Source organism: Sinocyclocheilus rhinocerous, unplaced genomic scaffold (assembly GCF_001515625.1).
Source record: "Sinocyclocheilus rhinocerous isolate Xijiao unplaced genomic scaffold, SAMN03320098_v1.1 scaffold314, whole genome shotgun sequence".
Classification (NCBI taxonomy): domain Eukaryota; kingdom Metazoa; phylum Chordata; class Actinopteri; order Cypriniformes; family Cyprinidae; genus Sinocyclocheilus; species Sinocyclocheilus rhinocerous.
In genome coordinates, this window is record NW_015630021.1 from 1,157,670 (window position 1) to 1,172,548 (window position 14,879).

The following is a 14,879-nucleotide window of genomic DNA, read 5'->3' on the forward strand; positions in this document are numbered from 1 at the left end:
CACGAAGCGCTTACAATGTGCGCATCCGGTGTAAAGAATGATGGAGTCACAGCCTGACGCCGTGTTGCTGCACACCGGATGCGCACACTGTAAGCGCTTCGTGTAAAAAACGGCAAAGCACAAAGGGAAGAGAAATTGATGCGTAGTGTATTATATCTGTGCAACAGTTATTGAGCCTTTCTTTTAACAGTTTTAAATTTCAGTTACTGTGCACGTTAAAAACAATTTATAGTCTTTTCTATGCCCGTGTTTTGTTCTCACAGACACCCGGTAGCAAGTAACAAAACAACATTAAACTCCGGCAAGAAGATAAAGTCCTTTTTGCAAAATCATAGACATAATTAACATAATGGGAACACAGAATGATCTTGGAGAGAGCTGACTGTCGTAACCGAATGCGACCAGGGTTTAAAGGCTGAACGAATGACTGACAGCCACAGCGGAGACAAGAGTTTGTGTGAACTTTAATGTAAGGACTTAAATATTCATATGTAGCTCACATTAAGCTATCGTATGGCTTCAGAAGTAACAGAATAATTCGCACAATCGGGGAAAAAAAATAAATAAAAAATCTCGGATTTGGATCGGCCTTCTCTGACCGATACCCGATCCGAGAAAAATGGCACTATCGGAGCCGATACCCGATATGAATATCGAATCGGCACATCCCTAACAAGAATTGCTTGTTAAAGGAATAATTCACTCTAAAATGCTGAAAAGTTACTTTCCCTCGGGCCATTCAAGATGGATTTGGAGAAATTTAGCCTTACATCATTTGTTCACCAATAGATCCTCTACATTAAATGGGTGCCGTCAGAATGAAGTGAAGTGACGTGTGGCCAAGTATGGTGATCCATACTCAGAATTTGTGCTCTGCATTTAACCCATCCAAGTGCACACACACCGTGAACACACACCCGGAGCAGTGGGCAGCCATATTGCTGCGGCGCCCGGGGAGCATTTGGGGGTTCTTATTCTTATTACAAACACACAGATTTTCACGTCACATGGATATTGTGATACTTTTATCAAACTCATCTACATTCTGGATGACATGAGAGTGAGTAAATTTTCAGAAAATTTAAATTTTTTGGAGGAACTATTCCTATAAATTGAAGACCAATTATGATGCAGAGATTGTAAGACCTGGAGTTTTGTAGGAAGGTTGTTTATGTTTCTTCAGTAAAAAAACAAGCTCTTGATGTAAAGGCACATGACAGCAAGAAGCATACTTTGAAGCCTGCATTTATAAATGATTGATTAAATAGCCCCTTCAGGCCCTTTTAAAGGACTATCACACACAAATTTCGCTGGTACTACACTGTCAAAGCTAAGACTAGTTACAGTGCATATAGTCAGAGATGGATTTGGTTGTTGTCAAAATACCAACATAATTGCCTTTTGACTTAACCTGCTCCTGGTCAGTGAAAACATGCAATGCAAATACACATTTGAAAGGTATAACAAATTAGACAACAATGTAAAATTAAATAATGAAACAGCAGATATCAACGAACTATTTTATCAGACAGATTTGGGACTACACCGTCCACACACAACTGAGCAAGATGCATCAGCCTCATTTGCCACAACGAAGACACGATTTCATGCATCCATGCACTTCAATAAAGACTAGGTAGTACATGTGTGACTAAAGCAGAAAGCTAATAGTGCATCACAAATTGCTATTCATTCACCAAAGTCCTGATCATCATATAAAATATAAACAGTCAGGATGACAGCAGCAGCATGTCAATCAAAATTCTCTGACACACACAAAATTCTCTGACACAGTCTCGCGCATCCATTCGAGTTCTCGCAACAATGTAGCGCGTGCAAACACAACAGCTGGCAGTTTGAGAGCTGAGCCTCCATCAGTTTAGAGTAAACCTACAAAAAATAAACAGATCTCACAGTCCTGGTGATAAAATCTCATTTAGAGCAAGCTGGGTTCTACTAAATAATATTTCAGGAATATGAAACCAGAGACTGCCACTGTCTTTCCAGGCATGTGGCTTCTTTTATATTCTCCTACCCAACTTAATTTGCATGCACTCTACTTTTTCTACATGCTGAGACACTGATGCGATAATATTAACACTTCAGAGGAGTTAGAAAGCTCGGTTCCAGCAAGCAGCGCTCGAGCCTGTAGTAAACGCGACCGGCTCGAGCTTTTTTGGCTGGGATACAAATTGGAAAGGAAAAGAAAAAAAGCAGCACGTAATTGGAGTGACGCTCCCACGCTGCGAGGATGTTTTACCTGATTTTCCTGAGTTTCACTCTCCCTCTTAATATCCTCTTCAGTTCCACCACAATTCCCCAACTTCTCACGCTATATTTTTATTTCCTATTATTTCTATTCGCCAAACAATCACTTCTCGCTTCAAAGATGGCCGCCAGGAACACCTCCTCCGCTGGTGCGCTGGATGCTTGTGACCCCGCCCACTGAGACGCAATTGGGCAACAGCAATCAGTGCTTTTCTCTCATTGGATAAGAGAAGCGGTCAATCTACACGCAGTGCTTGACAGCTTCCGTGCATAGCGAGTGATGGTTGGTGTAAGTGTTGCCAGATTGGAAATGTCCAAGTATCGTGCCAGAAACTCAAAATGATCGTATTTGGAAGAAAATGATCGTACACGAGTAAAAACGTACAGAATACAGCTATTTATCTACTAGACTAGAACAACAACTTTTTGACACAACCTTCAAATCACCACAATAAATAAATAACTATGCTAGGGCCCTATGAAATACGTCTTTTTCCCCCCCAAATTCCTTTATTTTTTAAAATTCCAAATGTAATTTTTTTTGGATTCTGTTTTTTTTCTTCCATTTTAATTTTTCTGGACTCCTTTTTAAATGGTTAAATTAAATTGTATTAATCAAAAGCACGTCTAATTAAATAATGAAACGTATACAATTCAACATCAAATCTATTAAAAAGTTTAACAAAAATTACATGTTTAGGGTCTTATGAAATGTTCTATTTTTTTTTCAACTTGTTTATTGTTACCAAATTCTGTGTTTTAATAGGTCTAATCATTTGAATGCATAAAAACTACTTTTATTTATAACCTTATGAAATGTTTTTTTTTTTCTTTAGAAATTCTGCGTTGTGTATTTTAATTTTTCTGGTTATCGAATGAAGGCATAACATTAATTTAATGTATCTTTTAATTGATGAAAATTAAACACATTTTATTTTCTGGCAAACAAAGTGGATTAACAATTAAAATTAAAACATGGAAGAAATATTGTGATTATTCCTTAAATAATTTTAGTAGTAGTAGTTGTACGTACATTCTACTGAACAATAGTAATACATTTCTGGCAGAAACTATATATTTTTGACAGAGCAGTTCTGGGGATGTTGTTCATGTATTTATGTCCTATTTAGTGAGAAGGCAGATGCTGAACACACAAAATGTGCAGTGCTGGGGGGCACCCAGGACCAGGGTTGAGAAACACTGATTTAGACCAACATTTGTAGGTGCTCAGTTATTCAAAAGTATCAATCATGACTGCAAAGATGAACTGAAATGACTGTTTTGGTTTTATGCATCTACTATAGTGCACACAAGTGAATAAAGTGTAAACTTCACTGCATTAGATCAGCTTTAATGAATGCAAGAATATTTAATCAAAAAGATCACTCCAAATATATTTACCTTTAATTTTAAATGAAGTCCAGCTGATTAGTACATCAGATGTTGAGTAGTAACCACCTTCTCTTAACTGTCATTAATTAGTAACACACCAGGTTCCTCTGACATGCAAAATTAACCTAAATAGTCTTTACCTAATGTTAGTATATAAACAGGCAAAGAATGACATAGTAATTATACAAACCAAACACTTTGACATTTTTCAAATCTTCAACAGTATAACTAAAACTTTTTTATTTTATTATTATTTTTTTGTAATTTAAATAAAGCTAAAGGAAAATAAAAACAGACAAAAAAATTAGAAATGTTAGAAAATTAGACTGGAGGGGAAAAAAAGACAATTATTAAAACTTAGACGAAAAAAATACTAAGCCAATTCAAAAGATTTATAAATACTATAATAGTATATAAATAACACTAAACACTTCTCTTCAGGTACTTGAGTATTTTTGAGGGATGAAATAAGACAAACCAATAAAACCCTTTAAGAGAAGTTTATATAGACAATCCAGCACACTTTCATTTGCCGATGATTTATGCTCTGCTGTTATGACTAGATCTTGAAATCATTTGGAAAAATAAACAACTTTCTCAGATAGGATGCTGTTTGGTGCTTTTTAAATGCTCAAAAAAAAAAGACTGTTGATTGTTGTAAAAGCATTTTACTACGGTTTGCATAAGAAAATCATACCAAACTTGCTCAATGAGACAGAAACAGACATATCACCACACTATGAACATAATTGCCCGAGCTGACATAAAAACACACAATAGGCCTATTCAGTTTTCTACCAAACACGCTTGTTAACACTCCTTGATGTTGAAACCACAATAAACATGATTAGAGTACATTTAAATCAACAACACAACATAAAAACTGGCTTAAATAGGAAAACACTAGTAAAAAAAAAAAAGTGGCCGTAACAAACCCTTTAACTTTACATAGAGAAAGAGAGGGAAAAAGAAGTGATTAACTTTGGTTCAGATTCACAGAAGACTTCATAAAACCAGTTCAACACAGTCCCTCCACGGTATCTCAATAAATCCCAGTTCAATCTGATCTCCTATAACAGAAGCTAAAAGTTAGACTATGATGAAGCAATTACGACCTTCACAACCAAATCAACTTCGGTGGCTTTGGAAAAGGTAACACTAAATAGTCCTTAAATGGGAAACATTCGAAAATCTGTCATTGATTATAGACACTTGTGGCACATGAGTGTATTATTTCAATCTACTTATTTCAGGTATTAGCAGTCACTAAATGGTCATAGTACTATTTTAATAAATCAGCAAATATATAAGTCTGATAGTGCTGTACTGTTAACAAAAAATAAGCAACATAAATATGCAAAAGATGATGTGCAGAGGGAATAAATATGTATATTTAGACCCAAAGATGAAGAAAATATTGGTTCAGTTTAGAAAGTAATCATGTGACCGGCCAAAAATAAAGTACAAAAATGCTACATATTGCTTCTTAACAGAGTAGCATGAGTTGTCCCGCAAATCAATGACAACCAGACAGACAGATTCACAACTGATCATACTTCCAAGAGTTTTATTATCAAAAGTTGCCTATTATATTGAGAAGAAAGAAAAAAAAACATCACACGTACAGAAAAGGTGCCACACTGGACAAATGTCATCACCGTCAAATGGGCTGGAGATATGTATGGAAGAGACCAAGTTTAAGAACAAAACCAGACAAAACTGGGACAGTCTAATACCTGGAGATATGAACTGCAAAAAGCTACAAAATGGGAGGGAGACGTGGTGAGTTGGCCAACAGAGAAGACGAATGACTTTCAAACAAAGATCTGTCACAGTGGGATACAATTCAAATGAGAAATAAAAAGAGATAAAATCAAGGTAAGGGGCCGAAAGATGACATCTTTGAATTATCCGTCTAATATGAACACATCTCCACATTTAGTTGAGTATCAATAGTTCTTTCGTCTTCTCTGATGGTCACAATTTTACATCATTTGTTTCAGTATACATTTAAAAAAACAGTAATTTTATTAACAGATTAAGTATAATCAGTATAACAGAATATCTCCCGCTAATGTTCTTAAAATACAAACGAACGCAAAAGCCCTCCCATAATTGCTCACAAATCATCTCAAAACAAAACAAAACAAAAACATTCGCCTTTTGGCTTTTTTTAAAGAGTACAAAAAAAAAAATGTTCCCCCTTTCGTTATCTCTGCCTCAATTTCTCTCTCTTTTTAGGAGTTATCACAAAGCTGCTACTCCATTCTATTTTTCTTGCTCTCTTCCTCTACCAGAAGTCTCGGCGGTGGTAAGCATCTGGATCGCAGTACTTGGTCACCACCACCCTGTTGGCGAACTTTCTTCCCGTTAAGGCCTGCATGGCTTTCTGGGAGTCGAAAACAGTTGTGAACTCCACAAAGATCTGGAAAAATAAAACAGATCGTGAGCTGGTTTGTGTATGTTAGTGTAGCGCTACCAGATGTTCATTGCTGGAGGGTTCGAAGTCAAAGTGCTTTAATCAGCACCTACGTAAGGACTGAAGAACGGCAGAGTTTGACCCCAAGCCGAAGGCCCCCATCCATCACTTGAGCTGGTTTGGTAAGGCTTACCTTGCCGGTTCCGGGGATCTCAAGGCCATCGACAGGCCGGGGAATCTCTATGCTCTTGACCTGGCCGTATTTGGAGCATTCATCCCTGACGTCCTCCACTATCTCCTCGTACTCCTCATCATCCAGGAGCTCCTCTGGAGCCACCATGTTCATCAGGCACAGGACCTCAGTGGGAATACCGCCCATCTGCCCCATGGGGTTCGTCATCATCCCCGGCACTTGCAGTGTCACTGGAGTCTCATTTATACTTGTCTACAAAGGGTTAGTGAAAGGGAAAAAAAGACAGACAGCTTGAGAAACTATTTATACCATTTAAAATAATGAGCTTATGCATTAAGGTTTTTCCTAGGAAGTGCTGCCTAGACTTTGATTAAAGACTTTTTTTTGGAACAACATGCACAGATGAGAACAAGAATATATACGCTACCGTTCGACTGTTCAAATGTTTTGGGTCAGTAAGTTTTTTTTTTTTTTTTAAGGAAATTAAACCTTTATTCAGAAGAGATTCATTAAATTGTTCAAAAGTGACAGTAAAGACATTTATATCGTTACAAATACTTCTATTTCAAATAAATGTTTTTTTTAAAACTTTCTATTTATCAAAGGATTAAAAAAAAAAAAAAAAAAAGGTTTTCAAAGGTTTTCACAAAAATGTGTGACCATAAGAGACTTTCAAAAACAAAAATATCTTACTGACCACAAACTTTTGAGCAGGAGGAGCTAAATATTTTAAGTTGAATTCCATGCTCACCATTGTGGCATTCTTGGCTCCTACACTTGCCCTCTGAACCAGCAGCTTCTTATCTGCTAACTGCATACCATTCAGTCCTGCAATAGCCTGGAAAAAAAATATTAACGGATTAACTTTGTTAAAGTGGGCCAAAGGATGTTAAAATCCATGGATACCGTGGGAAATCTAGCCATGCCAACTCACTTGATCATTGATGTTAACATCCACATATTCACAGAAAGCATAGCCCTTTGAGAGGCCGGTAGCAGTGTCCTTAACCAAATTGAAGGCTTTGAGAGGTCCAAAAGAGGTTAACAACTCTTTAACCTGAGGACATAAAACAAATTCAAACGGATACATCACACCTAATAAAAGCAGGACAAAACAAGTTTCCATGACCATTTTCTGCTGTGAGTTTGTTTTTGTGTCAATTATGCATGCATGACCTTGTTGTCATAAACAATCTGTGCTGAAATGTGCCATACAAACTGTTAAAAGTCAGACAGAAATTAGGGACCTTTTAAATAATTAACCCTTGCTGCTCATTTTCATGTGGGGATCCTTCAAAAGGACATGCAGAGCGTGAAGAGCTACAAACACCCAAGACAAGCACAAAGCTTGGCAAACTTTACCACATATTACTGTTAGTTCTTATGGTGTTTAGGAATAATGCAATCTATCCAACTAGCTCATTATTTCAATATCACTTACTCATTTTGTGCAGTTTAGTTCAGTGATTCTCAACCTTTTTGACCTCAAGGCCCCACATTGTCCACAACAAAATTTGAAGGCCCCATGACTTTTTTTTATGATTTACTGGACAAGAATTAAGAGTAAGGATTTCAAAAAATGTACTCAAGAAAATTTTTTTTATATTAATTTATAAAAATGCCCAAGGTGTTAATATTTTATTAATTACCATGACCATTTCCAGGTTTACAAACCACATTATAAACTTCAGGCTACTTCACATATCCAGGTTTTCCAAAACCATGGGAATCTTGGTTTTCCAAAGAAAAATACAGTTGTTGAAGGGGTGAATTAAAATAAGAAATTTCCTGATGCCTAAGCTGAATGGGCCCTGGTCAAAAACTACTGGTTTAGTGTGTATATATATATAATTTTTTTTTTTTTTTTTTACAATAAAAGGTAACTGAGTTTATGGTAATTTTCATTAGGCTCTTTTATCTAAAAAGTCTTGATAACAGAGCTAAAAAAATGTTAGCTTGGAAACTCCGTAAACAACAAATGGAGAGGTCCATTTTTAAAATCAGAGACCCTGAAACCAATGTAATGTGTTATAAACCAGAAGAAATATCACAGTCTTTTGAAAAATATTATAAGAAACTATACTCCCAACCGGAAGCAGCTAGCCCCTTATTTATAAAAAAGTTTTTGGGAATCTCTAGATTTACTATCGGTAGGAATGAAACAAAACAAATTGGTAACACAAGAAATCACAGAAACAACATATTACATAGCATTCTAAGCAGTGATAAAGACTATGTCGACTAGCATTGCATTATTATATACTTTATTATAATAAAATTATAATAAGACGAACTCAGATAAACCATATATTGTTGTAGTCATGTGTTTTAGTCACGTTGAATTAATGAAAGCAGTTAAATCTTCTGTTTATTCAGCAACCACTATAAGCATTTCCTGGGTTTCTTCTGCAAGGTGTATTTGGAGTTTCCGCGCGAGAGCGCCCTCTGGCCTTCGGATGGAGATTTACTGCTGATCACAGAACCGTGCTTCACTGAAAGATACGCATGGCAATCGCAGCTTCTGCCTAATCGCGATTTAATTTCAATTAATCGTGCAGCCCTAACTAAGACTAAAATGAGAGGGTTGAAATGAAGAGAAAAGAAATAACAGTGTGGGAACAGGCTCATTTTCTTAGGGCCAAGTTTAAATAAAATCCATTCACCTGGAAATGAGAACGTAATACAAATGTATGCTGAAGCCATTTGTAATCAATGTCATGTTTGTTGTGATCGGAGATCTCAAATTAAGGAGTGAAATGTAAAGTGTGCGTACCCGGGACATATACGCTGGGGTTCTCACTCATGCCAGGTAACGGCTGATAGTCATGTGGCCGGCGAATCTTTAAACTCTGCCCCTGGAAGATGATGCCATCAAATGCCATGGCCTGAGTGGTCTCATCCACCGATCGGAACTGAAGAATTGATAGGAGGAAAATTTTAAGGAAACCAGCTTACCTATTCATTAGAAATATAAGCCTCTGTCAGTGTATACAGGCAATTCCCACCTCAAGGAAAGCAAAGTTCTTGTCCTGGTTAATCTGGACAGCGAGGATAGGGTTTCCTGGGGCCTGAGTTAGACCACCGAGTCTCATCTGGGCATTGAAGAAGTCCATCATAGATTCCTGATGAAGAAGAGTGTTAAGTAAGCCATGGAAAAAGTTTTGAGTTTGTTATATAATGCAAGGACATTCATAATGTTATAAGGGATGCACCGATTAAAGTGTACACTATTTATGGTTTGTCTAAATAAATAAGAAAAAATACACTTTTTGGATTAGATTTTCGAAACCGAACATTTAATGATGTCAATAAATTATTAGTGTTTTTAAAGATTAAATTTAAGTGAGCGTTAGATGATGGCAAGTGTAATCTAAATGTAAAAATAGAGGAAATGAGAATGCACAAATAAATATACAATATGCTAATGCATAATACATCTAATTGAGCCAGCGTTCTCTATGTGGATCTGTTCTCCAAAGCCCTGCAGAGTAATTCTAGTATGTGAATAATGTTCATTTAACACCTCTGTGATGCCAAATGGGATGTTGCCAACGTAAAGTCTGCGAGCCTGGCGAGTCATCTGACTGCCCACTACGGGCACTGGGGTCGGCGTTACTGCCAGGCCATCCGGCGTCATGGTGGGCAGCAATGCGGTAGCGGGGATCTGACCAGCAGCTGAGGGAGAGAGAGAAAATAACTGCATTAACAACAGAAAATGAATGATTAAATGCTATTGTTATTATCAAGAGATGTTTGTAAAGACCTGAACCAAAATAAATAAATAAAATAAACTGAAAGTAAGAGAGAGAATAAATAAGATTTAGTGACAGGGGTGGATGATATGAGTTTCAAATTCATATAGCAATAAAACTTTCTACACATTTCTGTGCATCGTTTCAACCGGTATAACACACCTCTACTTAGTGAATAAAATGAGTGGATACAAGGTAGTGATTTATGCCACGTCCCTCACCTTGCATTGCCTTGTACTGCATGGGTGTAATATGCTCAAAGCCAGGAGGCGGTACATCCCAGTACTTCTTAATTTTGATCTTCTTTTTCTCCCGTTGAGGAGAACGGCTGATTTACAGAAAGGCAGAGAGAAAAAGAAAAGAATTGAAGTTAATTCATTTGCATCTAACTGGTATAGCTGGTGATTACTAACTTTTATCTGACAGAGCTAGGACATTTTATTATATTTTATATTATCCCTTAAAATCCTTGTGAAAAGCAGAGAAATTAAAAACACAAAATAAAATAAAAAAAACTTCATAATAATAAACTACAACTGTTACAATTAGTACTGTTTAAAAAGATTTTACCTAACATAATAATACCACACACAGAGAAGGCTTTTAAAAGAATGAAAATTTTTCATTTTTCAAAAATGAAAATTGGCTTAAATTTACTCGCCCTCAGGCCATCCAAGATATAAATGTTTCTTTATCTGAACAGATTTTGGGAAATTTAGCATTACATTACTTGCTCACCTATGGATCCTCTGCAGTGAATGGGTGCCGTCAGAATGAGTGTCCAAACAGCTGATAAAAACCTAACAACAACTCACGAGTAATCCACACAACTCCATTCAACCAACAATATCTGTCAAAGCAAAAAGCTGTGTTTGTAAGAAACAAATCTATTATTAAGCTGGTTTAACTTTAAACTTTCGCTGCTGGCCAAAATATAGTCTATAATAATGCTTCCTCCACTGAAAAGACCAACCTCTGTTGTTCTCTCACATCAAAATCCACCGACATATTTGTTTTGGACTGTTTTCGGTTATAAACAGTGCTTGATCTGTGCATATTTCTCTCCTGATTCAGATGAGAAACCATTTTCACTGGGGAAAGCAATATTATGGATAGAGGACTCATATTTGAGCCTGAAGCAACGCTTTTCACATCACATTATGTTAATTGATGGACTGGAGTGATGTAGATTACTTGTGGATTATTGTGATGTTTTTATCAGCTGTTTGGACTCTCATTCTGATGGCACCCATTCACAGAGGATCCACTGGTGAGCAAGTAATGCTGTCACGCTAAATTTATCAAAATGATGAAATTTTGATGATGAAACAAACTCATCTACATCTTGTTCAACATGTCCTGATGGTGGGGAAATTTGTTTTAGCAAATATTCATTTTGGGTGAACTATGCCTTTAACACAGAAATGAGAGTACTAATTCATCTGACAAATGGTTTAAAAAATCACAACACTTCGATTTGTAAGATGTAAAAAAAAAAAAAAAAAAAATTTATAATAATAACTGGGTCAGCTCATCAGCAGTATTACCTGACATTTTTTTGGGGAGGGTTCTGAGTATGATCACTGAAATGCAATTTAAGAACAGGGTTTGACATGTAGCTACTTTGCAGTAGCTTAAACCACGTCTATAAAACAACTGGTTGAGGTTTAAGAGCAGGACTCATTTTTTTTACTGGGTAACTTGCTTTATTCTTGATTACTGTGCACTACTTCAGTTTTACATTAGAGGCATGAAGTGATTCATATTGTATTTACAGCATCTATTACAACAGGGCTCAACAATAAGATTTTATTGTGCTAGCAAGGCTTCAATAACTAGCAGAAAGTCAGATGTTTAAATATGCATTTACATCAACCGGCCTAAAGCTCTTACACTGTGCTGGAGATCCTGATTGAGGAGCCTTTTACAATGATGACAGTCATGTTAAAACATGACAACAACTCTCACCTGCGTCTATGGCGGCGGTCTTTGCTGTCACTGCGGCGTTCCCTGCTTCTCCTCTCTTTGCTTCTCCTTTTCCTCTCTCGGCTGCGGCTGCGTGATGGGCTGCGGCGCCGGTGCCGGTTCTCTTTGTCACGCTCTAAGACAGAATGAAGACATGAAAAACATGAGACAAAGTTGCAGGTTGCTGAAGCAAACAGGAGTAAGGAAATAAATAGAAAAAAGAAGAAAAGAAAAACATTCCAGCTGCAGATTTAAAGAACATACAGAAATCTGTCACAATATTATGCAGTTGCCACAGTGAGTATCTAGAGGAAAAAAGGAAGATTAGATGGAAAGGAAGGAGACAGGTTATACATGATTTTCTACACCTCATTCTGGGATACCCACCATGACCGTTTAGACTGTCACCTGCGCAGAAGAGAATGAGAGAGGTAAAGTCAAGTCACTTTTATTTATATAGGGCTTTATACAATATATTTTGCTTCATAGCAGCTTCACAATAATAAACAGGAAAACAACAGAATAAATGGTGCGAACTGGAGGGACACAGGAAGTTATAGCAACTTATCGCAAACGTCTTATAAGTCCTCCAAACAGAATGTGTCACTAATGACAGGTGATCTGATAACAATACGGTGTCTATAGTTACAAGCTGATCATGTAGGACAAAAAAAGTCAAAGCTTTAAATGGCATGTAATTTCTAGGACCATTAACACAAAAAAAGTAAAGTGAGCTGAGGTATCAAACATAAAACTCTCTCAGCACTAATTGTAGAGGCGTGTTTTTAAAGAATTAATTGTGACTACAGAACATTATAACAATATATGGCTTATTATAAGTACATTGAGCTTTTGTTGACACCTTTATCCAAACAACTGTGCATAAATTAAATAAGTATCCAGTCAGTAAATATCAAAAATGGCCAATTATCAAATGTTTATGCATATTTCCGACTTCCTAGATCTCTTTTCTTTATAGGTTAAGCATAAACAACCAGTATACTTAAAGTGCTGAATGAGTTTCATTACCGTCAATATACCGTCGATCAATATGTGACTATTTATACTGACAACAGACACCATGTTTTGTTATGACGATGTTACGCAAGCGATTACGGTTCATTGCAGTCAGTAATGCACATTTATACTTACCTTGCTTGTTTTCAGAAAGCTGTCTCTCAAATTCATCAAAATCAGACATCCTGGCGTTTTGATCTGAAGCAGAAACTTCCGTTAACACGCACTTTCAAGCATAGAAAGCTTTCTCAGTCACACGCTATTTAAAGGGGCGGACTACAAAAATATAGATGTTTTAAAATGTAACACCAGCATATAGTTTTCGAGACACGTAAATTCGCTCAGACCGAAATAAACGCTTTGCTTCAGAGGATTGTTAGCTGCTAATGCTAACTCCGACCAGTGCAGGATGCAGGTAAATAAAAGGTTCGCGTCGGCAAAATAGATGATTAAATCGCTTATATGTAATTATTTGCTCTTTAGATATATTCCCTTATAGTCAAATGCTATTCTTTGTCACTACTGACCGTGCTGAAATCTAGCCCGTCTCGGCCAAAGAGGCTAACCACTTACTCCGCGTTGGTGGATGCGCCGATCGTTTCTTCACACTAAAAAACACTCTGAATAAGAGCTTTGGCGCAGTGCGTCCCCTACAGGCCTGGAGGGAAGAGTTTTTCCATTTCTACCCACTTTTCATCCACAAGTCATTTTAGCTTTGCTTATCTTAGATTAGACGAGAAATTTCCTATTTAAAAAAATTATAGTGGAGTTCATGTTGAAAATGACTGAACGCTCTTTCATACTGTGTTGGAGATACGTTTAATAACAGCAGGCTACAGTTTTGAAATGAATAGTCATAATAGGAAAAATAATACATGATCACAATAACAAAAATGTAATTCAAGCCTTTAAACTGACGTTGCAATGTATAAACACTGTTTTAGTATTACATTTAATCTTCTACAGGCACACCATAAACTATTAAAGGAACGTGTTGAACAACATTGTCTCATAAATAATATTTTAAATCAACAAACAATCTCAAAGATTGGACTTTTACTTATATTTCTTTTCCCTTTTGTCAATCACAAAAAAAAAAAACTGCTTAAGTAGTCCCATATTACAAATAAGGAAAGGGCTTGTATTTTTTTTTTGTAATGCTCAATTGTGAAATCTAATATGATTTATCAGTATAACACCACACCACACTGGTGTGCCACAGTCATTTAAATAAGACAGCATTACACTTCAAACCAAGTGATTTCAATGATAAACGGATGAACCCATCAACTACTACTCTTTGTTCTTTGGGTTTCTCTCACTACGTTTTGCATGGAAATAACTGCAGAATGTTATAGCCAAGGCCACTAATCAAAGTTGGCAGACAATTTCTTTTCTTGCTTTTAGATGGCAGCAAGCTGTGATCTTTATTTTTATTCAATAATCTTTAGCCTGACATATATCGTCCAAATGTGATGACAAGGGTCAGGATACTAAAGAAAAGTGGTGTCTTGCATGATCCCCAACTTATGAACACAAACAAGACAAAGTCGCTTATATTGAAGGAGTGAGTTTCCAAACTTTACAATAAGAAACGTAAGCATTTATACAAAATAAGGACAGGTAACCCTTCATATACAGTGACTGACTATTTATCTCACAATTGTTCTTCTCCCTTTATTTATTTACCCAAATAAATGTTTTCTCTTTAACTTTCAAAACTGTACAGTATTTGTTCAAATGTTTGGTCAACATGTCATTCTTGGAATCTACACACTTTGTCAATTATTAACAGAGTTGGCACAGAGTTGGGATTTGAACAGTTTTTCACTCCAAATGTGTAGATCTAGAATTGGAGGTAGGGAGAAAAAAA

General features: G+C 36.4%; 2 protein-coding genes across 5 annotated transcripts in view; both read right to left on the reverse strand.

Moving 5' to 3' along the window:
• Window positions 1-2,438, reverse strand: part of LOC107739521 (CCR4-NOT transcription complex subunit 3-like) — a 29,141-nt gene extending 26,703 nt beyond the window's left edge. For 2 of the 4 annotated variants that reach the window (XM_016551663.1, XM_016551662.1), the window contains exon 1: window positions 2,270-2,438. The gene's annotated coding sequence lies outside the window, so the exon portion shown is untranslated. Of the gene's footprint in view, window positions 1-2,260 lie in introns of all 4 variants that reach the window. The other 2 variants (XM_016551661.1, XM_016551660.1) reach the window with 1 other exon arrangement.
• Window positions 2,439-5,199: 2,761 nt separating this feature from the next.
• LOC107739522 (splicing factor U2AF 65 kDa subunit-like) lies at window positions 5,200-13,527 on the reverse strand. The gene is made up of 12 exons (XM_016551664.1): window positions 13,142-13,527; window positions 12,377-12,397; window positions 11,993-12,125; window positions 10,246-10,352; window positions 9,796-9,947; window positions 9,278-9,394; window positions 9,042-9,184; window positions 7,610-7,628; window positions 7,207-7,410; window positions 7,024-7,110; window positions 6,273-6,524; window positions 5,200-6,085 (listed from the first exon to the last, which is right to left on the reverse strand). Exons 1-12 carry the CDS (start codon window positions 13,188-13,190, stop codon window positions 5,951-5,953), a joined length of 1,419 nt encoding a protein of 472 aa, XP_016407150.1. The 5' UTR covers window positions 13,191-13,527; the 3' UTR covers window positions 5,200-5,950.
• Between the last annotated feature and the right edge of the window lie 1,352 nt (window positions 13,528-14,879).

Coding starts and splice junctions, on each gene's coding strand:
- LOC107739522 (XM_016551664.1), bottom strand. CDS start 13,190: ATGTCTGATTTTGATGAATTTGAGAGACAGCTTTCTGAAAACAAGCAA. Junction 10,353..11,992: donor GACCGCCGCCATAGACGCAG/GTGAGAGTTGTT, acceptor TCTGTAAATCAG/CCGTTCTCCTCAACGGGAGA. Junction 6,086..6,272: donor AGATCCCCGGAACCGGCAAG/GTAAGCCTTACC, acceptor TTATTTTTCCAG/ATCTTTGTGGAGTTCACAAC.